Source organism: Phyllostomus discolor, chromosome 1, assembly GCF_004126475.2.
Source record: "Phyllostomus discolor isolate MPI-MPIP mPhyDis1 chromosome 1, mPhyDis1.pri.v3, whole genome shotgun sequence".
NCBI classification, from domain to species: Eukaryota; Metazoa; Chordata; class Mammalia; order Chiroptera; family Phyllostomidae; genus Phyllostomus; species Phyllostomus discolor.
Window position 1 is genome coordinate 152,276,856 of NC_040903.2, and position 24,621 is coordinate 152,301,476.

Sequence of the window (24,621 nt, forward strand, 5' to 3'; positions counted from 1 at the left end):
AGTTAATACTATAGAATGTGGAGGATACCGAGCCAGTGATATCCATCACGGCTGTGGATGCTCGTCGAAACATGAGAAAAAGATACACACGGACAACCAAGTCCTGTGGGGAAATAAGTACGAAACGGCCACTCTCTCCAGTGGCAAGCACCACCCAAGCAGGCTTTTATTGGGTTAGTTTACACAGGAATTAAGGTAAGCTCATTAATCATTACCAGGAAGTAAAGATCAAATAATAGATAACAAAGAACTCTGAGGGCCTATTTTGAGTCAGGGTCAGATAGCTAAAGAGCTGTAAAACTTTGAGGAACGAACTTACTCCTTGCTTGGACCCTTATCATTTCATTGAGAGCATTCTAAACAAAGCAGGTTTCACAGGATTTTACATATTCTTTCTTAGGTCTGATCGCCCCAGGGAACCTGCCCTTTCCAGCCACAGGGCTGCACCACCCTCTGTCATGTTTCAGGCTTAGGTGGAGCAAGGGAAGTGAGGCAGCCAAGAGATTAGGAGATTTTCCCGCAGACATGAGACTCGGGCATTGTCAAAGCCGAGGGGCGAGGTCCATCACCCGCTTCTGTAGCCCCCAAAGTCCTTCCTTCCTTTCATGATCGTGCCTGCCTTAGGTTGTTCCCCCCCTTGGGAATCTTAACCCGTCATTGGCTAACTGACCAAGCATTGGGGGCCAGGCAGGGTGAAGTAAAAGGAGCAGAAGGGGTGCTCCTGCCAGGGAGATAAGCTTTTGTCTCCTTGCTGGCTTAAGGTCCAAGGTCATTCCCTCAGCCTTAGCCTTGGCAGGGGTTACAGCTTCTGATATCAGGCAGGGTGGTTCCCAACAATAGAATAAATACTAAATAGTCATGTGACAGACATTTATGGTGAACTACCTGGGATAATTTTACAAGTCTTGGTATTTCATGGATCGAATTGAGTGAGAAAGAATTTGACCAGGTAGCATCTGGTCTCTAATTTTTTGGATGAGGGTACTAAGCCTAGAATGACCAAATAACTTGCCCAAAATACTGCACTTGCATATGTCAGTCTCAGGATACACTTCGCTTCATGACTGTTATTCAGTGTTCTCTTTACTATTGATTTTTCCCCCCCCACCATTTGTCCCTAGGAACCCCAATCTCTATTGAGAGCAGTAATTTATTGGGAATGTTGTCTTTATTTTAGGAATCATTGATGTCAGTGTCAACACTGATTTCTAAGCATAGCCAATGTAAGTCAGAAGAGAAATATATAATTTACCTTTTTAAAGGAGTATGATAAGCATATAATGCTTTTATCAGAATCCTTCAATATAGGCTACATACAGGTCAATGAAAAAGCTTAGGTAAAATCATTCAGATTCTGATGCTAGCCACTAGGTCTTAGCATAATGTAGGTTTTTTAGCTTTTGGGTGAGGTGCTTATTGGTTATTTTTTTAGAAATGTAAAACAGACAGAAAAATACAAAGAATATATCAGTCATCTGTATCTGTATTATCAAAAATTAATCATTTATCTATGTCCCAGGTTTCTAAAGAAAATATGTTGTTTTGTGGTGGTAATTATATCAATAATGGAATTAGGCTATTTATTTTACCTAAAATAGATAAAAAGTAAAAATATTGTGATATTTTATTCTCAGTTATTTAGGACATTTGGCTGGGCACTGTGCTTATTAAGTTATGAGTCTGTATTTGTACACTGCGAACTACAGTTACTTTTATAAGCAAGAATATAGTTTGCAAAACCAAATGAGTTAGAATGAATACGTGCAAATTGTTTAGTGTGTCTTATGACTAAGGAAATATATTTACATTGTGAACTCATTTGATCATGATTCAGGAGTATAATTGTAGAATGGATAGCATATTAAAGGGGAAGCAGTGAATCACTGCTATTAGTGAGCTTAGCTTGTCACCTAACATCTGTATGGAAAAGGTTATTTTTTCTCCATACATACATAACCATTGTGATAAATTCATAATATACCAGTATGATGAGATATTTAGAAAGTAAGGTAAGATGAGGAAAAGTCATAGGAACTTGTCAAGTTGTGCTTGGAGAACAGCTGATTAATGAAAAATATTAGCTATCTCAAATAATTGAAAGCACCATAAAATATTAGGAGTAGACTTACCTTGTCCCTGAGAATAAAGCTGGAATCAGTACATGCTGGCTTACAAAAGAAGGGATGTAATATTTTACATAAAAGACAGTTTCCTGATGATGTGATTTGACTGATAATGGAATGGACTGTGATGTGAAGTTGAGTTCTCAACTTGTTGGTTATTTTTAGTCTGAGACAGAAAGGATTAAGCATCTGTGTGTAGATCCTTTCAAGTGAATGCCGTGTTCTTTCAGGTTCTGTATAAGTGCCTAGGTCACATGCTTTTAATTTTAAAAGCATGCATAAGCATGCATTAATGCATGTATTACATGCATTAATTTTAAATGCATGTAATACACTATATATGTTTTGAAGTGTCCACTTTGTTAAAAAATGTACATTTTTGTGTAATATTAAAATACATGGATTTAGAGAAATACCTTTATACATTGAGATTTATGGATGAAGAAAAAATTGCAATAACCATTAGTTTCTTGGTTAAAGGAAAGTACACATACTCAGTTTATTATGTTCACACAATTCCTAAAATTTTTAAATGTAAAGTTGATACTTAGTTCTGCATATTTTCTTCTTTAATAGATACCATGAGCTCTTAGAGGGCAAAAAGAATATTTTGTGGCTGTTTTAAATTTATGGAATATCTCTATGAAAGCTACCTATGGAATGAAAAAGCTTTCACTTGTTTTAAGTGATTGACTATTGATGCTGCTTTCTGAATTGTCAGATTCCAGTGGACAGTAGCATTACTCCATACTGGTTCCATAATACAGTGGGAGAGTGCATGTGGATTTACTCTGTATGCATTAAGCATTCTTTTTTCTGCTCAAGAACCCATGGATACTGTCTTTGATTCATTCCAGCCATGTCCACATAAAAGCTACTGACTTACACAGATAAGCAGTGTTCCAATAGCTTGTGTTTTCAGACTTCGGATACTTGGAAGTTCTTATCTATGCCTATTTCTTAGTATCAATGGGAAATGAATCTATATCTTTACTGTAATCTGTTATTCATTACAACTTTTGAAATGAAAGTGTATTCATCTAGTTATGGTTGCTTTTATTTTGCCCCTCCCTCCTTCCCTCCCTCCCTTCCTCCCTCCCTCCCTTCCTTCCATTTTACTTATTTATTTTTAGAGAGAGGGGAAGGAAGGGAGAGAGGGAGAGAAACATTGATATGAAAGAAACATTGAACAGTTGCCTCTCGTATGCTCCAGGACCAGATTGAACCCTCAGTTCAGGCATGTGCCCTCACTGGAATGGAACTGGTGACCTTTCGCTTTGTGGACTGATGCCCAACCAACTGAGCATACTACTTGGGACTCAACTCTATTCTTCTCTTTCTCTCTTTCTCTTTTTCTCTCTTTCTCTCTCTCTTCTCTTTCTTTCCTCCCTCCCTCCCTTCCTTCTTTTTCAGTTTAGTATGCCTTGTAATTTTTTTTCTTTATACCCAGACTTGATGTACTGGGTAACAGGAACTGCTATAAATAGGCCTTTAATAATGTAGTAGGGGTATGGGGGTATGGGAAATGCTTTATAGGCATATTATTAGGCCTCAGTCTGCCCCTCACCTTTATTGAAGTAATGGTTGACAGAAATTATTTATACTTCAGTGTGTATAACATGATGTTTTGCAGTGTGAAATGATTGCCACAATCAGTCAAATTAACATATCCACCACAGCATGTAGTTGGCATTTTTTTCTTCTTTTTTTTTTTGTGCTGTAAGAACATTTAAGATGTATTCTGTTAGCAGATTTCAAGTATATAATAACAATATTGTTAATTACAATTTCACAACTGTACATTTGATCTCTAGAACTTACTTATTAGGTCTTAGTCTTTTTGTGCTCTTGTGTCTCTGGATTGTGTTGGCCTCCAACAGCATTCATGTGCTTTTTATTTCCCCCCAACCCTTTTTAGAAAGGTCAGGATAGTCGGAGGGGGCTGTAGTTGAGTATTTCCTTTCCCCTAGATTAGTTAGGTGCTGATAAAACTCCAAGACATTAGGCTGTAGTTAAATAAATGCTGTTGGAGGCCAGCTTTGTTAAGAACAGAGTGCTCTGATATATTGGGTTGGCCAAAAAGTTTGTGTGTTCTTTTCTGTAAGATGGCTTTAGTAGTGCATAGTTGTTTTTAACTTCATTTGAATCAATTTCATTAGATTTTATTGTGACAGCTGTCATATCAGTCAGTGTGCATTGAAAAACTAGTCAAAGTTGGTGAATTTTCATATAGCCATTTTAACATTCAAGATGGAAGAAAATACACAACATTTTCAGCATGTTATGCTTTTTATTTCAAGAAAGGTAAAAACACAACTGAAATGCAAAAATACATTTGTGCAGTGCAAGGAGAAGGTGCTGTGACTGATCACACATGTCAGAAGTGGTTTGTGAAGTTTCGTGCTAGAGATCTCTCACTGGACAATGCTCCATAGTCGAGCAGACCAGTTGAAGTTGTTAGCAATTTAGACATTAGGTGACAACAGTCAATGTTATACCACACAGGGGATAGCCAATAGACGCAAATATCCAAATCAATAAAGTTATTGGTGAAAATGAAAATATGTCTTATTTTATGAGAAAAACACTACGGACTTTTTGGCCAGCCCAGCATTTCAGAATGCTTCCTTTTCCCCTTTCCTTCTGGAAGCATGAAGGGATTTTCTCTGATATTTGCTGTAAGGACTTGGTAGATCTGCAAGAGGTAGAGCTCACAAAAGTGAAGGGCACTTCAAGGACAGAGTCTCCTTAGAGTTTTTATCTCATTGCTACCTCAAGTTTTCCTACCCACAGAGGTGTTTCCCACAGAAGTATATGCTCTCCAGTAAGTTGGTGGTTCTCTGTATTTCTTTACCTGTGTCTCCAATTTGGGGAGCAGCAGTTTGTCCTGTGATTTTATTTCTCTTATGAATCTGAGAAGAGTTACTGATTTTTTCAGTTAGTTCAGGTTTTTACTTCATAACCCAGGTTGGCAGCTTCCAAACTTCTTACAGGCTGGTCTAGAAACAAAAAGTCCTCCTTACTTTTCTAATAAATAATTTGCTTGTGTTTTCGTAGGTAAACAATAATATAATTTACAAATAGGGTACCTTTTAAATTGGTATTTATATTTGTTTCTCTTCTCCCTCATCTTTTAATCATAGTACCATAATTTTAATTTTTTAAAGCCTTCCTAGTAATATCTCACATCTGACTATAATAGAAATGCCTCAGGTGTTTCACTTTGAGGTATGGTAATATTTATGGTGACTTTAACAGCTTTTGCCATGTTTAGGAGTATCTTTCTAATATTTCTTTACCTGAAATGTTTTTAAGAATTAATATTGAATTTAAGGTTTTTTTGTTTGTTTTTTCAAGCATCATTCAAGGTAGTAAAATTTTTCTGAAATAGTGGCTCTGGGTTCCCAGTTTATTTCCCTTTTCAGCATTTGAATCTTGGTGCAAACTATATAAAAGTGATATGGTCTCAATTGTTTATCAAATTTATATTTAAGATTCTCCTCCTCTTCCTCTCTGTTTTCTCTATTTTTTTCATACTATGTATTGTTTTGTTGTTACTTGTGTTATCTGTAATGCTATTTAATAATGTTATTTAGATGGGGAACTCCTTGAGGAAATAGGAACTCTGCATAAAATAATCTGACAGGAAAATCATTCTGTCTCTTCCTTCACTTTTACCCTTATCTCTAATTTACCTCTGCTCATCCTTAGGATTCAGAGTGTACCTGGTTCCTAGAAGGCCAATCATTTTGAGTATAATAGAATTAGGGTGGAGGGAAGCTGGGTGTTGGAAGCAGTTTAGACTGGGTGTCCAGTTTGAGGAGTATTCTATTAGCTGACACTTAAGGAGGCAGCCAGTGGAATACCTGAGGGGAGCATGTGCACCGGAAGTGTGGAAGTCAGGGGATGGATAAACTGTTTAAGGAATAGAAAGAATACCATTGTGGTTGGAGATAGTATAAGTGAGTTAGGAGAGAGTCAAAGAGGTATAGTATTATAAGTTATGGTAAGGAGCTATTAATAGATTTTATATCCCTGACCTTCGTGGCTCAATTGGTTGAGTGTCATGCCACAAAGTGAGGGGTCACCTGTTTGATTCCCAATCAGGGTGCATGCCGGGGCTGCAGGCCAGTCCCTAGTTGGGGCCTGTGTGAGAGGCAACCAATTGATGTTGCTCTCATACATCCATGTTTCTCTCCTGCCCTTTCTCCCTCCCTTCTCCACTCTATAAAAATAAATGAGTAAATTTAAAAATGTATTTTATAAGCCCTGACTGGCGTAGCTCAGTGGATTGAGCACGGGCTGGGAACCAAAGTGTCCCAGGTTCGATTCCCAGCCAGGGTACATGCCTGGGTTGCTGGCCATAACCCCCAGCAACCACACATTGATGTTTCTCTCTCTCTCTCTCTCTCTCTCTCTCTCTCTCTCTCTCTCTCTCTCTCCCCCCTCCCTTCCCTCTCTAAAAATAAATAAATAAAATCTTTAAAAAAAAAAAGAATTTAAAAATGTATTTTATATTACCAAGCTGTCTTTAATCAATATTTTGCTTTGACTGTAGAGTTTTTGTGTAAGTGCTTTCCTTTGGAACTTAATTGTAAAGATTATCTGAAGTCCCAAGACTCGAGTATCTAGTTATATTGCTTGAAGTGATAGGAAAGAAATTATTCTGAATAGAATATTATAGTGACTACCTTTCTGTTAATTTATTCAAAATTAAGATCAGTTTTTACAGTTTGCTTATATTGCCAAATACAGCTACACATCAGAACTACTTCAGAAACTTAAAATACAGGTCTGCTAAGCCTCGTCCCTTAGGAATCAGGGAGTGGACCTTGGGAATCTGTTTTTAAAAAGTTCTCTAGATAATACTCACAGAGCTAATTCTCAGACATGAATTTAGGAACCTCTAAGCCAGTGGAACTTTTATCTAGAACATTTTGGCCATGATTCCTGGTCATTATTAAATGAATTTTCTGGGATTTTACAAGTTTTGTATTTCATGTTTAAGATCAAAGTGTATTCTGAAATGAAAAATGTATTGAAGTGACATTAAGGAATTGAGGATAAAGTACTAATTGGTTAATTGCTCTTTTTGCTTGCATTATTTGGAAGATCCTAAAATATGCTATGTTTATTTATCTAGTTTTCTAGTTAAAAAAATAGGTAAATGCAGTGGTAAAAATGGATAAAACCAACTTATGTTTTTGTTGAACTAAAAATACTATTATTTCCTTAAACAGGCTGTGAAACCAGTTCACATATAAATGAGCCAGTATTTAAAAAATCAAGAGATTTCATATAGGCAGAATTTCTAGCTTCTCTAAAAAGATCAAAACATTCTTATAATACTGAGCCTACATCCTTACAAGACAGCTGCTGGAGTGTAGAGGGTAAAGTGTTCCCTTTACATGGCCACAGTCTCCACCACTACAAGCGTCATAAACCCTGAAAACAGTAATCTTTGCTATTTATGTTTGTGTTTACCTCTGCTTTAAGATCTAAGATAGTAGCTAAGGTATCAGTATAGGCTGAATCTGAATCTTCTGTGAAGTGACTAGAGATAGAAAATAAAACATTTATTTATAAATAAACACTTATTTATAGCTATTAAATTCCTTTAGAAAAGGCAGACTATCCCACTTAAAATGATTTGGCTTAACAAATTGATATTAACAAAATGTGAACTGTTAGTTTATTCTCTATTATTAGAGAAATGAATATTCCACATTTATTGGTATGAATTGATTAGTACTTTTGCATTCAAATCATACTTCTAAATGATACTTTCAATAAATTAGTGTTCTCTTTTGCAATTTAAGACAAAACTGTTGTCTTGGCTTTTATTAAACTTTATTCTTCAGATTTTCTTGCCTATCTTGAGCCTCTGATCCCCATCATTGACTCCTCTCTTCTTCCTTAAAAGAATCATTTTTAAAGCTCAGTTTCAGTGGTATGGTCTACTTTTCTTTTACACAGGCTTCTGATTCACTCTTGAAGCTTTCTTTACCAGGATTAATCAGTTGTTCCTCTGAACGCTGATGGCAGTTTAAAAAAAATTATCACCCTTATTATTTATTCAAGTTACTTGTATAGAGAATTCTCAGAGTCCAGAAACTGTGTGTCTTATTCATCTTTGGATACTTTCTATTTAAAATACTTGGCTTGTAAGAGGCACCCAATCCATCCATTCATTTATCAAACATTTATTATATACTAGGTTCTGTTGAATTGCTTATGCTTTCCATGGCTTTTAAGTTATTTCCTTTGAGTGTTCTTATCACACTTGACATCTGAACTTTTATTCTATATTGACGGCAGCTTCTTTTCTACATCCTTTACACTGTGTAGAGCACTAACGGACTGAATCTTTACAAGCCCACAGTCTTGGAGTTTGTCTTTGACTCCTGTATTTTTTAGTACCCTCCTTTTCTTACTTCCTTAGTATTTGCTCTGAGTTTTGTTGAAAATAATAAATGTAGGATTCTGCCTGCTACTTCTATCTATAAAGACACTGCCTTATTCACAGGCTTCATTATTGAAATAGCATTTGGATTCAAATAGCATCTTCCTAGCTGCCTTTCTGTCTCTGTTTCTGACTATTCCAAGTTTTCCTGATCCTGTTTTTCGGTATAATTATTTTTAAATACCAATTTAATGGTATTCCCTCTACACAGAAGCCTGGACCAGTTCCCTTTTGAATACACAAGGCTTTCACCAGTAGATTCCTATTTAGTCTAAATCATCTTTGTTGTCTTCAGTAATCTCTCAACTCAAGCAAGAATAGCATATATATTGCATACTCTGTGTCCACTTTCATGATGTGCCACTCACTTTAAATGATTTTTTATCTTAAGTCCATTCCCATGTACCCTCCTTCAATATGGTAGTGGCCGCTGTTGTTTTAGTATGCCAAGAGTACCTTGAGTCTTTTTCTGTTAAGAGTGCCCTACTTTTCTTTGGTGAATCACCCCTTCTTCATTTTCAGGCCTCTTGATTTAGTTGGGTTGACCCTCTGTGGGATGATTGGTTCAAGAATTATCCAGTAACCCACACCAGACAAATCAGAGACAACGAGACTCAATTCCAGCACTTTTGAACTCTGAGTAGAGATACTGTGACCATAAGGATTTTGTGTACCTAGAGCTAATAGGGTGGGGAGATAAGTAAACTTAACCAGAACCAACTTTAAAATGAAGTCAGTTTTACTTAAAATTAAAAATCCTTTTTGGTTTGAAGCATTGTTAGTGCACTTGAAACAACGTCTAAGCAGGGATCCTGCTGAATTTCATATTGGCAGTTGAATGTTGTGTCCACTTGCAGGCAGAGGTGTGTGTGCATGCACAGGTACAAGAGAGGTTGCTTTTTAACTTACTCTGCAGGAGTCCACCAGCTTCTTCAAACCCTGAAGAATGAGGTCAAGTAATTTATTTTTTTAGTAGAAGAGTATATATAAATGTAAATCCTGTTTTTTGTCCGTGAATTACATAAACCATTCACTTGCTTGGTTGTAGTGATAAAAAGCATAGACTTTCTATTCAGACCTTTGTTTGATTCCTTATTCTATCACTTACTATCTGTCTGCACCATTGAGTATGGAAAAATTGAGGGGTTAAGGAAATCTCACTGAGAAAACCTAGCTCTGAAACTAAATCTGAGTTATTTTAGCCTAACTGGAGGAATATTATTGAGAGAGTGTTTTTATTTTGATTCTTAAATGGATCCCTGTTCTTTTGGTTAACTGGCATCTGCCAAGACTTACTTCTCAGAAGACTTGATTCAGAGGAGCATATGTCCTGCCTTTCCACTTTAAAATAAATCTACTTTGTGCCAGCACAAAAGTGACTGGCAGTAAACTTTCACCTGTGCTCTTTCCCTACTCTAGATACATATTTGATGTTCTTTCAAAATATTCTATCACAGTTCACTTTTTAAATAAAATGTTATTTGAATTTTGTCTGCCTCTGTGAGTGACATTTTAGGTGATGCTTTGTTGGAAGATATATGTTAAAAGCAGCAGTGTTTTTCAGATTTACAACTCAGATTATTGAAAAGTGACTAGTTATTTGTTACTGATTTTTATATAGTTAGAATATTATTTTAATGAATAAATTACATATAATCAGGCAAAATCAATACTTAGCTGATATTAATAAAGCGAATTACAATAAGAAAACAGGTCTTTAACTAAGGTATATATGTGAATGTGTTCTCATAAACTTAGCAGTTACTTAGCACCTTTTCATAGTAATAAATACTACCAAATCCATTTTTGTGGGAAAAGAATGACTTTTGGTTAACTTTTTAAGCTCTGGTTCTCTGGAATCTTGATAAAGAAAGATTTTCAATTGTATTAGCAGTGCTATAAAATGGTAAATACAACATGTACCTGAAGGATTATGAATGAACTACAGTAGTACCCCCCTCATCCATGAGGGATACTTCCAAGACCCCCAGTGGATTTCTGAAACTAAAGATAGTATCAAATCCTATGTCAGCTGTTTTTTTGTTTTTTAAGATTTTATTTATTTATTTTTAGAAAGGAAAGGGAAGGAGAGAGAGAGAAAGAGAGAAACATCAATGTATTTGCTGGGGGCCGTGGCCTGCAACCCAGGCATGTGCCCTGACTCAGAATCGAACCTGCGATGCTTTGGTTTGCAGCCTGTGCTCTATCCACTGAGCTACGTCAGCCAGGGCGTCAGCTGTTTTTTCATATACACATATACTCCCGATAAAGTTTAATTTATAAATTAGGCATAGTAAGAGATTATAACAATACTTAATAATAACCTAGAACAATTATGACAGTAAAAATAAGGGTTACTTGAACACAAACACTGCAATACCACGATTGTCTATTCCGATAACAGAGATGGCTATTAAGTGACTAAAGGGAGGGTAGCACATACAGTGTGGATATGTGGGGCAGAGGGTTGATTCACATCCTTGTGGGAGATGGAGCAAGGCAGCGTGATATTTCATCACACTAACAGCTGCACACAATTTAAAATTACGAGTTGTTTTTTCTGGACCTTTCCATTTAATATTTTCAGACCCCAATTGATTGCAGGTAACTGAAATCTTGGAAGTCAAAATTATGTATAAAAAGAGGGGACTACTGTATGTACCTGGTGGAAAACAAGAGCTTTGATCTGTCCTGAGTGTGGTGTATTCCTTTATCTGTGTATATCCCTTGCCAGGACCTAAAGAAATACATCCACAGGACTGTTATGGAATATTTTAGTCTCTGTATGGAGCATGGGTCTTTTAAGCCTGGAATGATTTTTACCCATGGGTTTTATTTTGTCATAATTGAACTATCAGTTAAGGAGCTAAAGAATAGTCCCTAAATTGCTATGAGGGCTCCTGTTGAGGAGAAGTCTTGAAGTAGTCCTTCTGTGTTTTCTGTTTTTGTTTTTGTTTTGAGTGAAGAATGCTAAGTAGCCTGATTCACGTTGTATGGACTTTGATTATTTAGTTCAGCTGAAAACCATCTGTTAAGGGTGGACATTGAGGATATCCTTTTGGTATCTGCATGTGAAATATTGTTTATTAGTTTTAGTAGCAAGAGAGTTGTGATGAAACAAGTAAATGTGGAATGTCAAGTTCTTGCTCTACGTGAGGTACTATGGGTGGTACAGGGCAGTTTAAGATGTGGTAAATAGGAGAAGTTTGAGGTTAAATAATAGAAGATTATGTTAGAGGAATCAAGGGTACTAACTGCTTAATGAAAAATGTACATGATAAATACATTGAATTCATCAGAAGGAGCATTCCTTATTGCCCCTAGAAGCCAAGACAAAAATTAAATGTGGGTTTTTAAATACAAAGGAGTAAAGAGCAATTTAGGGGAGAAAATGCAATCAAAGGTAATAATTGCATATATTTATTTTTTAGTTTATAAAAAGGGCAAAGGCAGTGGGGATTAGCTACAAGTGTATGCTAAAAAGTGAGGATTTCAGATAGAGTATCTTTCAATATAAACTTACCCAACAACTTCTTATTGTAAGCTTCCCTGTCCAGTATGGTTGCTGTTGGCCATATGGAACTATCAGGCACTACTCAGATTCAACATGTGCTGTATATGTAAAATGTGTACCAAATTATGAAGACTTGGCTGAAAAAATATATAAAATAGTTCATTAATTATATTAATTTTCTATTAAAATGATGTTATGTTGGATATATTGGATTAAGTAAAATATACTAATATTTCATCTGCTTTTAGTTTTTTTTTAATTGAGGTGAAATTAACTAACTTAACCATTTACCAACTAAAACCATTTTAAAGTGTATAATTTAGCGGCATGCAGTACATTCACAATGTTTTGCAACCACCATCTCTGTCTAGTACCAAAACATTTTATTCATTTTGGTCCCAGGTCCCTAAAGAATTGGCATTTTAGATGTGCAGGGTTGTCAGCTTACCCCTGTTACTCTTCTGTCCTTTGCCATTAAGTGCTAAGATGTTATATGCATGGTTATATGCATTCTCGGCATGGTTAAGCTGTAATCGAAATACTTGCTAGGTGCATTTAAAAAAGTCAGTGCTCTTCACTTCTGCTAAGGTCGCATGTACGGAACGATAGAAAGAGATGGCAGCATATTAAAAAATTGTGGGTACTAAATGTGAGGGAGGGATTCTGCTGAATTCCTTAATGAAAGTTGTCTTAATAATGTTGACAATGAAAGAATTACCTCCTTACTGTCAACAGAATCTCCCTGAGTATGTTCTCTGACCAGAGAGCATTAGTCTCTCAATGAATTCTTTTGCTGTTGCCTGGAAGTAGTCAGAAAAGTTATTACTTCATCTTTGTTACAAATCCGTATTTTTTCACATTTTAGTATTTTAATATTTCTGGTAGCACAGATAAGACTAAGGAATATAATTTTACTGAAGACACTGAGAAACAAGGGTAATAGACTACTATGCCTTCTTCCTATAGGGTGGAAAGGAACTTCTCATATAACTACACAGTGATACACTCAAGGATATCATGTACCTAATTTAAATAAGAAAAATGCAACAGTGTTTGCTTTTTGCTTTAAATAAGAGTTATTAACCACAGCTAACCATCAAGATATCAATTACTTGAGTCTCCTACTCACTCACACCTTACGTGATGAAAGCATTAATAGAAAATGCCTGACTCAATGATACTCGTCAGGGAAGACTTTCTGCAGAGTAAAAGATGTAACTAGATACTGCATTACACTTTAGAGGTTGTCCATACTCACTGTAGAGTCTGTAAGAATATGTCTCTGTTAAACCTGTGCCTGCTTTCAAAGGGGGAAAATCATTTTTCTTCTACCACCAGGAATCCCTATCAAGCATGGATATTTCTCTAAATATCCATCTAAGGTGCAAGAGGACTGTGGAATTCCCTCTTCTGCCTGTCTACCCCTTGAGTTCATATCCTCTTAGAACATGCCTATTTTTGTATACCCAATGTGAAATATCTAGTTTTCTTCAGGCAGGACCTTATTTGCTATCTCCTCTTTCACAGAGCAACCATTTTGTATAGTAAAATGAGCCAGCATGTCTTTAGAAGAAATACATGCATATGATGTGATTTGTGGGATGTTCCACATTCTCAGATTATGTGGGAATGTATGTGGGAAGTATGTGGAGAAGGCTGGGATGCCAGGCTATATTTGAACAAGTCTGCGTGTCTGGAGAAAACTACAATTTGTAAACTACTTCTATTAAATGCTTCCTTTTTCTTTTACACCTAGTCTCCGTAATAATATTTGATACTTGGATGATAATGTTTACTTAAAATATATTATAGACAACAAGATGTTTTGTTGCTGTAAATATTCCTCTATGGAAAAATGTTATAAATTCTTTTTTTACTGAACAAGTTTTAAGGGATTCTAAGTACCGTTTTCTTTTGAGGGTGTTACTTGGGGCTGTTTTGTTTTGGTACTATAGTAGTCTGGACATCAGAAGTCCTGATGATTTCACTGGGCTAAAATCAAGGTATTGGTAAGGCTGCCTTCCTTTTGGATGGGGGAGCCAGGGAAGAATCGGTATTCTTGCCTTTTCCAGCTTCTAAGAGGACTGCATTCTTTCTCTTACGACCCTCATCTGTGTTCAAAGCCAAGTAGTGTAGCATCTTCAAATCTCTCTGATTCTGACCTCCTCGTCTGCCTGTCTTTTCTACTTTAATTGACGTTATATTGGTTTTGCTTTCATTTTTGAATACTACTTAACATATTTTGTTCTCTTGGAAGTGTAATGATTTTATGGTTTACTTGAGAGAGGAGGATGTAACTTCACTCCACCAGCATTTAGGTAACTCGTGATAGGAAATATCATCTTGATAAATCTGTAAATTAGAGAACCTAAAAATTATCACAGAGCAACATTGACCTTTAGACCAAAATATTCTTAATCTTAGGTTTGTGAACCTCTTAGAATAGACTGAATCCCCAAAGTTGTATTCAAATATGAGTTTTTAGCTGTACATGTTTTTTGTTTTGCTTTGTTTTGTTTTTCAGGGAAATAGCCCATAGCTTTAATCACAATTTCAACAGCATCAGTCATTACCCTACTACCTCAATTTGAGAACCATTTCTGAAATGGTTCTTAAAATGACTTAAACAGATAACAAACAAAATGGCTTAAACAGATCTAGCTTTGTCTCAGATGTTTCCTAAATTTGTGTACATTTCTAATTGCTGACTGGCCATTTGTAATGTAATAACTGTTTTTAAACTTAACATTTCTAAAACACTTTCTTTCATTTATTTTTCTCTTCTCTCTGTTCCTCTCTCCCTTTCTTCTCTCTGGTGTCTCATCCCACTCCACCTCTGGACTCCATGCTGACAGCAGTTTGATTTCAGGATGTCAAGTTTAACTTGTAATTTTTTTCTATTACTTTTCTGCCAGAGAGTCTGCTTATATCTCTTCTCATTTTCTTTAGTTCCCAATTTTTACATGGGAAACTTCCTTTACAGATAGGTTTAGTATTGTGACAGTGTGTCTATATAAACATCTCTATTTATTAAGATAGGTAAAATTTGTTATAACAACTTCCTTGGTAATCTTTCTGCCTACAATCTGTCCATGTTTTAAATTTTTCTGTACTTTCAAGCTTTGTAAATCTTTATTTAATACCCTCTTTTGGTAGGAAACTTATTTAAGTAAGGATATGATTGATGTATATTGGCAATATCATTATAATACTTTGCCAGTTTCTTTGTGAAGATATAATTGAGCATATTTGAAGTAATGTTACATATATCAGTAAAGTTAAGGAAAACTTGGAAGTTTTAGAGCATGAAAGGGTAGGAAAGGTTTAGAAGTTGGGTTAAGCATAGAAATGGGATGGGGAAATTTTCTGGTGCAGTTTCATGCTAGACCAGAATGGGCCCTGGATATGAAAAAAAAAATTATGGAGGTAGGTCTCTTAATTCAGCAGCACTGTACAACAGTTATGAAAACCTGGTTTCCATGCCCAGGAGAACAGAGAATCATATGTAGCTGAGAAACAAAGACCAAAGTGGATTTAACTTCTGGGCAATGGAAAAGGACATGTGTGTTATAATTCAGTAAATAATGAGTACTAGCTGTGCCTGACATAGGTGATTTAGGGGCTTTCTTACTTTCACACAAACAAAAAAGAGTATTCTATTTGCTAAAGTGACTTCAAAAGAAAGAAAAAGGTTTTATTTCTTAATAAGGTGTAAAAGGTTTAAATAATAGGTATGTATGAGATCTTACAAAAAGTCAACAGCATAGATCATAAAGGAAAAGATATACATTTCACCATGGTAAAATAAAAACTTTGTGCTTTAAATGACAATGTTGCCCTGGCTGGTGTGGCTCAGTGGGTTGAGTACTGGCCTGCAAACCAAAGGGCCGCTGATTCAATTCCTAGTCAGAGCACATGCCTGGGTTGTTGGCCAGGACCCTCATTGGGCATGCAGAAGGGAACACACATTGATGTTTCTCTCACTCTCTTTCTGCCTCCTTCCCTGCTCTCCAAAAAGAAAATCTTTTTTTAAAAAGACAATATTAAAAAATAAAAGAAGCCACGGATTGGAATGAGGTATTTATAATTCACACAGCTGGCAAGAATTAGTATCTATAATATAAAGAATTTATGCAAATCAGCCCTGGCTAGTGTGGCTCAGTGGATTGAGTGCCAGCCTTCGAACCAAAGGATTGCCAGTTTGATTCCCAGTCAGGGCACATGCCTGGGTTGCGGGGCCAGGTCCCCAGTAGGGGGCGCGTGAGAGGCAAACACACATTGATGTTTCTCTCCCTGTCTTTCTTCCTCCCTTCCCCCTGTCTAAAATCAATAAAATTTAAAAAAAAAAATATGCAAGTCAATAGAACAAACATAGCCAACCCAGCTGAAAATTATGGATAGTATAAAAAGAATGAAAATAGCAGGAAGGCTGATGGGTAGATATATGATAAGCTTGGTAATAACACAGCAAGAGGTTTCTACAAGGGAGAAAAGGAAAAAAAAAAGAGACCATTTATCTTTGTGTTTGGTCCTCTTTTTACTTTAACTTTATTTAAATACCAGTTGGAAATTTTAGAAAATAAAGCTCATGGTTACTATTAAGAATTTTAGATAATTTAGAACTCTTACTGTGTAGTTTTAACTTCATCATCAAGCCCTTTTGGCTCTTAAGCCAAAGTAGACCCAAACCAGTCTATTCCTCTGTGTCCATTATTATCACCTTAGTCCAGTCCAACATTACCTCTCACCTGGACTTCTTCATTAGTTGTCTAAGTCCCCTTCTGTGGGTGAAAGGATATATTTGATATAATTGTTGAAATAAGATCACAGATTAACAGTTGAGATACAACTTAGATTTTGAATTAAATAAAGGAAATCAAGCAACATTTTACAATAAGAGCTTCATTTCATTAGAATTAAAACTAGGATGAAAAAGCGGTTGCTATGTAGTTCATTGTTAAAATGAAGAGTAGAGCTTTAGTTAGAAGTAATTTTAAAAATAATATTAAAGAACTAATTATTAAGCCCTGGCTGGCATAGCTCAGTGGATTGAGCGCGGGCTGGGAACCAAAGTGTCCCAGGTTCGATTCCCAGCCAGGGTACATTCCTGGGTTGCAGGCCATAACCCCCAGCAACCGCACATTGATGTTTCTCTCTCTCTCTCTATCTTCCTCCCTTCCCTCTCTAAAAATAAATAAATAAAATCTTTAAAAAAAACCCAAAAAACTAATTATTGTCAGAGTTGACGTTTTAGATAAATCACTGAGAACAGATGCCTTTCAACTGAGTAGTTTAAAGAAGGTCGAATGAAATTTCTTAGTTTTTGGCTGTAAGAATATGTTGTCATAAATGGCTGTTGTGTGAGAGACTGATAGATTGCAAATATGATACCCAGAGAATAAAAATCCAACAAACTTTTGAATTTTAATTTTGTGATGGTCAATATTTATATTTTTCTTTATTTTCCACACTTATTAGAATGGGCTTCTGTTGTTTACATGATCAGGAAAGAAAGTTTATTATTACTTTAAATAGAATATGATTTGGTTTCTTGCTCTTAAGTCATTTTTATCGAAGGAGGGAATGGCAAGTGCAGGTTTTATTGTGCTACAAGGAAGAGTGTGACAAAGTTTGTAAGAGCTGCCATTAGTCTTTGGGGGTGGGTACTTGTTTTAGACAAAGAATTACTGCTTTTATTTGGGAACAGGAAAGGACATTTGAAGGCAAGAAGGTTATGGGATTAAAAACAAGTAAAAAATTAACCTTGTCAAGAGTGAAGGTTCTGTCAAAAAAAATAACATGATATTGAACAACTTGAATTTTATGGTAAGTATTCTAGTTTTAGGTCTTGAAGTCGAAAGCTGAAAGTTGTTAAGTTATGAACTAATGAAGGCCACTGTCAGAGGAATACTAATTTACACAGGCTTCTGGAGTATTTTAAAGCTTGAAAGATCACCTTGAGTAAGAGAAAGTTATATATTTGGCATGGTTGAAAACATGAGATTCAAAAAGGTTAAATTAAATTACTGGCCAGCTTTAAAATCTCTTTTGTTGCATTAAAGTGAACAATGTATCAGGCAACTTTACTCTTCCAGTAAGGAAATCATGTTTTATTTGCTTTTTCTGGAAAGGACAGTGTATCTCTTTTAGGTGGCACTTATATAAAGTTAAAAAAAAAAAAAGGAAGGAAGGAAGGAAGGAATTGGGGGTATTAAGAGGAATTATGTTAGGGATACCTCTGTTTAAAGCATTTACATACTGTTAAAAATAACATTCTAAATGTTTATAATATCTTGCATAAAGCCAAAGAATGTTAAAATGTGGGTTTTTTAAAGTTTAAATTACTTACAGTTTATAAATATTAATTAAAATCATTATTTTTGGAGAAACTCAAAAATGAAGGGAAAATATCTAATTTCACCATTCTAAAATAACTATTAGGGTTTTCTCATGTTTTAAAATAATCTTATGTACATTTTTATATCTTTAAAATATAAAATATACCTGAGAATCATTATACAAATTACAAATAAGAGTTAGTAAGATTCAAAGATGATACAATAAGAGTCTGTGTCCTAAAGAGGATAACTACTCTCACACTCTGAAGTCAAGATATACCCTGAGTTTCTAAATTGGGTATTTTACTCATTAGGTCTTCCAAGTCTTAAAGAATCTAGTGTAAAATCCTTAAATTTCCTAGTTTATTACACAATTAGACAAGAAGGAAATCAAGATTCTATAATAAAATAGACACTTAAATGATTATTAGGAACTTGAATTTAGGTTTTAGCCTACTTCTACCTTTGTGACTTCAGAGCTTCGCTGAACTTAAAATATGTTGAGCTTCAGCTGTGTAAGTTTAGTTTACATACATTTAAATCTAACATGTCTAAGTTACGTGCTATGCTTTTAGTATATCCTTACACTTAAATTCTTGATAAACCAAGTGATCTTCATCTAGTATTAATTCTATTCCTATAAGTCAGTTCCCACTAAAATAAGTTTCCCTGTGTTCTTGGGATACATGTTATGTTTATAGTAGAGGCACTTGTACCAGCCCATCCCAGGAGGATTCCAATTTGATATTTATGTCAGTACAGTCTTTATGCACCACACTTCCACTGACCAGTTCTCTGAGTTGAAGACTGATAAGAATTCGGCCCAAACAAGAATTAGAGCCTCTGAAAAACTGCATAATAAAAAACCTTAGATAGAATGGTCACCTATAAAGCTGAAGATTTTTGGAGCTTCTATATAAAGAATTATTTTGACACCAAAAATAGAGAATTATGGTTGACCATGTAAATTTGATTTTTCCCTGCCTGGCTTTGAATTACCAGATGGCAGCTGTATCAGTTTAAAATTCTTTGTGTGGTAATAATAATAATTAGCACTTCTATAATGTTTAGTATATGTCAAGCATTATTTATATTTATTCAAGGTGGCTTCTGTAACTTCTTGAGGACACACAGCTAGTAAGCTGTTGAGCCAGGATCCAATTTGTGAAAGTTTGACTTCAGACTTTTGACTCAACCACAACACAGTACAGCTTTAGAAGCGTACAGCTCTTTGACAGGAAACTTGTTCCAGAACATATAAAGAACTAAAAAAAATTAGTGACAGAAGACAGTGTAATAAAAACATGATCAAAAGACTTGAAAAGAAGCGATACAAATGGCCAGCAAGCATATAAAAAGATGTTTAATATCATGAGTCATCAGGAAAATGAATATTAAAACAACAGTAGGTTACTACTGTATATTCACTACAGTCAATAAAATTTAAAAATCTGAAAACATCCAATGTTGGTACAAATGGGGAGCAACTGAAATTACCATACATTATTGATGGGAATGTATAAGGGTATAACCACTTTGGAAAACAGTTTAACTAGTTCATAGACAAACATATTACCCTATATGACCTATCAGTTCCATTCCTAGGTAATTAAGGGAGATGAAAGCATATGTCTCTACAAAAAGACTGGTAGTAGAATGGTTTTTAACAGCTTTATACATAATAGTTAATAACTAGGATCAATCCAAGTATCCATCAGTATAAGAACTAATGAATAAAATATGATGCATCTATTCAGTGAGAGGAGTACCTAGCAGTAAAAAAGAATGAACTACTAATGCAACAATGTAATCAGTGAAGAAATCAGACATAAAGGGTACAAGTGGTGATTTTATTTAATTACATTTATACACTGTCCCATTATTGGGGGGGCGGGGACTAATGTATACAAGAATGGTTTGCGTGACATTAGTGTAACCTGGCAGTCAGGGAAAGTGGACTGGAATGCACATGCATGATCATGACTGTCTTCATTATAGTAATAAGTGGCGGGGGGGTAGATGCTGTTGAGCGAGCATGTGTACTGTATAGCCATCACTTTCAAAATGACTGAGCAAGTAGAGCAACAAATCTACATTAAATTTTGCATTAAGCTTGAATATTCCTTCATGGAAACTATTTGGATCATTCTGAAGGCTGTATCTGTGGACAACTGATGATTGGCAGCATCATCACAACAGTGCTCCTGCTCATGTGTCGCATTTCACGCAGAGTTTTCTGGTGAGACATCAAATCATGCAGGTGATTTAGCTTCCCTCCAGATTTGATGTCCTGTAACTTCTGTCTTTTCCCAAAGCTAAAATCATCTTTTAAAGGGAAGCGATTTCAGACCATCAATGAGATACAGGAAAATACGATGGAGTAGCTGATAGTGACTGGATTAAGTGTGTGAGGTCCCACCTATTTTGAAGGGGATGGAGGCGTCATTGTCCTATGTACAGTGTTTGTTGCATCTTGTATATTCTTCAGTAAATGTCTCTATTTTTCATATTACATGGCTGGATAATTTCTGGACAGATCTTGTACTTTAGAATTCGGAATGATGGTTATCTCTGATGGGAAGGAGGTTTAAAGGATGCCTCTGGAGTCATGAAAATCTTTTATCATGATTATCATGTTGGTTATGCAGACATGTACATTTATCAGAATTTGTTGAATTATATATTTAAGATTGGTATGTTACTGTGTGTAAAGTATATTTCAGTAAAATACATGAAGTAAAAGAAAGGAAAGGGAGATTTCAGACAAGTACTGATGAGAGAAATGACAACTGGCAACCTAAGACTTAGAACATGCAGAGGCACTAAGTAGCATAGAACTGTTACATAGAACCTTAATTGATAATTTTCATAATAACCAAGACAAGTTTAAGTTATATTAAGTATATTTTTCATAGAAGTCAACAAGGTATACTATTTTTTTAGAAAGGATTTCATCGATAATTATTATATAAAAGTTTTAGAACTGTAAAGTGGTTAAATGTCAGTTGTCTAGAACATTAGTAGATGAAACACACTTTTTAGATTTTATGTAAAAAATAGTTGTGGTTAATATTGGCAAATGATTTTGAATGGAACTAGCATGTAGTCTCTTAAGAATAGAGTCTGCCAAAAAGAAGGCCTGAAAGGTTTCTATAGAAAAATTTGCTTGATAAGTTACTGAAACAGAACATTTGTTTATATAATTTGTGTGGTTTAGATTCCCAGTTGTTAAAAGAAATAAAAAGTGTGTCTGAGTTCAGAATTTTATTTATAATATATTCCAGAAATGTTAGAAACTTAGAGGTGTCACTATAAAATGTACCAAAATACAACAATAATTTGTCCTGGTTATATATTGCAGCAGGTGAATATATATATAGAGTGAGAGAGAGACAAGTTTGATGATGGCCTGTGTAATCTTACAGTGTGTGTCCCTGGGGTTTTTCTTAAGTTGTTCCAGAGCAGCCAAATGTGGTTGAACTATTCAAATAATGAATTGAAATAAGAGTTCTGTGTAGCCTTTTACTGTGAGGTTAGTCTTCAAAATAAAGGTTAACTTTTTAAGTTAGTTTGCGGTTTCTAACCTCTTTCAAGTAGGTTACTTTTTGTGGACTGTCATGAAAGTAGTGAATATTTCAGTTACTACATTTTAACTAATGTGGTCTTTGGTTTCTCAAATAAGACTGACAGCTTGGTGGGGTTTGTTTGTTTGTTTGTTTGTTTATGGGGAAGCTAATTTGTAATCTTTGCATCTATTTTAGTAATAGTTATGCACGAGTGCGAGCTGTGGTGATGACCCGGGATGACTCAAGTGGTGGCTGGTTACCGCTTGGAGGGAGTGGACTGAGCTGCGTCACTGTCTTCAAAGTCCCTCACCAGGAAGAGAATGGCTGTGCTGACTTTTTTATCCGTGGAGAGCGACTCAGGGACAAAATGGTAATTAATAATGCATTTATTGCTATAATTTTAAGATTTTGTAGAATGAATATCTACTTAAAATTCTGATTAGTGTACCACGGTTTATGAGAATTATTTTTACCCAGGATCAATGATGGTGTTTCTGGAGCTCTTTTAATATTAAGCACAGTGAACTATGCCTGTTTGTTGTTGTCATTTTGTTTGTTTGTTTGTGTTTGTTCTTGTTTTTTTTTTTTGCTTTTTTGCAATTGGAAGTACCATTAATATAAACATGTTAGGAAGGAGCTGCTTTTCTGAGTAGGTTTGATAGAAGAACATTCATGGATAGTCCCCCCAGTTACTAAACCAGCTGCACCCTGCCTCCCTTCCTCCCTACTATCTCCTAGATTAGAAGCTGGCAAACCATAGTTCACAGGCCAAATCCAGACCTGCCCCCCATTTTCATATGGTCTGTGAGTTAAGAATGGTTTTAGCATTTTTAAATAATTGAAAGTATTCAAAAAAGAGTAATAATTGTGTGACACATGAAAATTATATGAAATCCAAATTTCAATGTTTATATATAAAGTTCCATTAAGAGACCATAAATATCTGGTCCCTTAAACAGAAAAACTTTGCTGACCTCCACCCTAGACTTTTGTATTTTGTATTCTCAGGTACTTTCTCTTCATTTCCTATTAATTTAGTAATTCTAGCCTCATAAGACTGCCAGGTAGCCAGCTTAGTTTTTCAACACTACTATCTTCCACCCAGACAAGTGTTTTCTTTCATGTATGTATTTTAAAATATGACTCTTAACTTTTCATAATATTACATACTTTTTAATTAGTATAGAAAGCTTTCTCCTTTATTTCATTAATAAGCCATAGAACAACTCTAATCATGTCCGAAAAGCTGAGTAATGTTAGTGTCATTCCTGTATCAAGAAAAGGAAAACATACACTTAGAAGCAAAATGAGAATAAAGTACCACAAATTTCTAAGACCCTTGAAAATAACTATAGTTCCTTTAAATATATACTTGTGGATTGGTTTGTGAGCTCATCTAGTATCTATGATGTTATTTCTATTGAAAATTTATTTTAATTCCAAATAATACTTTCATATATGAACTTTTAAAAAAGATTTTACTTATTTATTTTTAGACATAGGGAAAGGGTGGGAGAAAGAGGGAGAGAAACATGAATGTTTGGTTGCTTCTTGCGTGTCCCCCGCTGGGGACCTGGCACACAACCCAGCTATGTGCCCTGACTGGGAATCGAACAGGCCAGCCTCAATGCACAGAACTACATCAGCCAGGGCTCATATATGAATATTTTTAATAAATTTGCTTTTAATTTTGGTTCTTGGCTTCTGGATAATTTTCGCTAATGAATTATTTTAATAGTTTAACTTGCCTTTTTAAACTAACTTTTCCTGTGTCCCAATTTCTGCCTCGGTGAAAGGGAAAGTTATCCTAAATCATCTTGAAAGCCTTCTAATTCCAGTTTTTTGTGAGTTTATAATTAATTCCTGACAGTGTATCTTAATGAACCAAAATGTAGTTTTAGGATTGTAGGAAACCCCAGTCAAATTTAGAAGTATACCTAATAAATTTAACATGTCATCTCTAAAAGTTTAAATATTTAAAGGTGATTCTGGTTTTTGATAAGATGGCGGCTGGCATATGCTAATGCTAATTTAAAATAAGGCTTGTAGGCTTCTAAGAAAGTTTCTTGTGACTTGCTCTGGAGTATGACGCTTCTCATCTGAGCTAATGGCAATTGGGAAATGTTTTGGAGGAAAAGTTGTAGATTTTAGAAACAGCGAAATAGTAAAGATCTAAATATATTGGCTATATTAATGGACAGTTTACTTTAGGGTAATTTAATAAGGGACATGATCGGCATAACCAGGAGTGCGGCTGGTCAGAGACAGCTCAGATTGATGGATTAGGTGCTTGCTCATTGTGACTTTGACATAGAGCTAGTGAGAATAAATTTGGGATTCAGAAAGGACACAAATGTGTTCCCTATGACAGAATTTAAAAAGAGCCCTTAGGGGCAGAATCATAACAGACTCAAAAAAAATACAATTTTCTGGTAGAAGCACTGACTTAGGAATAAGACCACCTGTTGTTTTACCTAATCATTTCTCCTTGAGGAAGCTTGTTACTTGTGTAACAGGAATAATAAATATGTCTCAGTGTAGACATAGAAGAAAAATTATTCATTTGGAGGGTTGCCATATTTCGTGTAGAGATTAGCTATATAATATAGCATTTTAG

At 35.3% G+C, this 24,621-nt stretch overlaps 1 protein-coding gene across 2 annotated transcripts in view; it reads left to right on the forward strand.

Moving 5' to 3' along the window:
* Nucleotides 1–24,621, forward strand: part of SPRED1 (sprouty related EVH1 domain containing 1) — a 123,927-nt gene that overhangs the window by 27,270 nt on the left and 72,036 nt on the right. For both annotated transcript variants that reach the window (XM_028505367.2, XM_028505368.2), the window contains exon 2: nucleotides 22,200–22,374. In XM_028505367.2, the coding sequence (XP_028361168.1) occupies nucleotides 22,200–22,374 (175 nt within the window). The remainder of the gene's footprint in view (nucleotides 1–22,199; nucleotides 22,375–24,621) is intronic.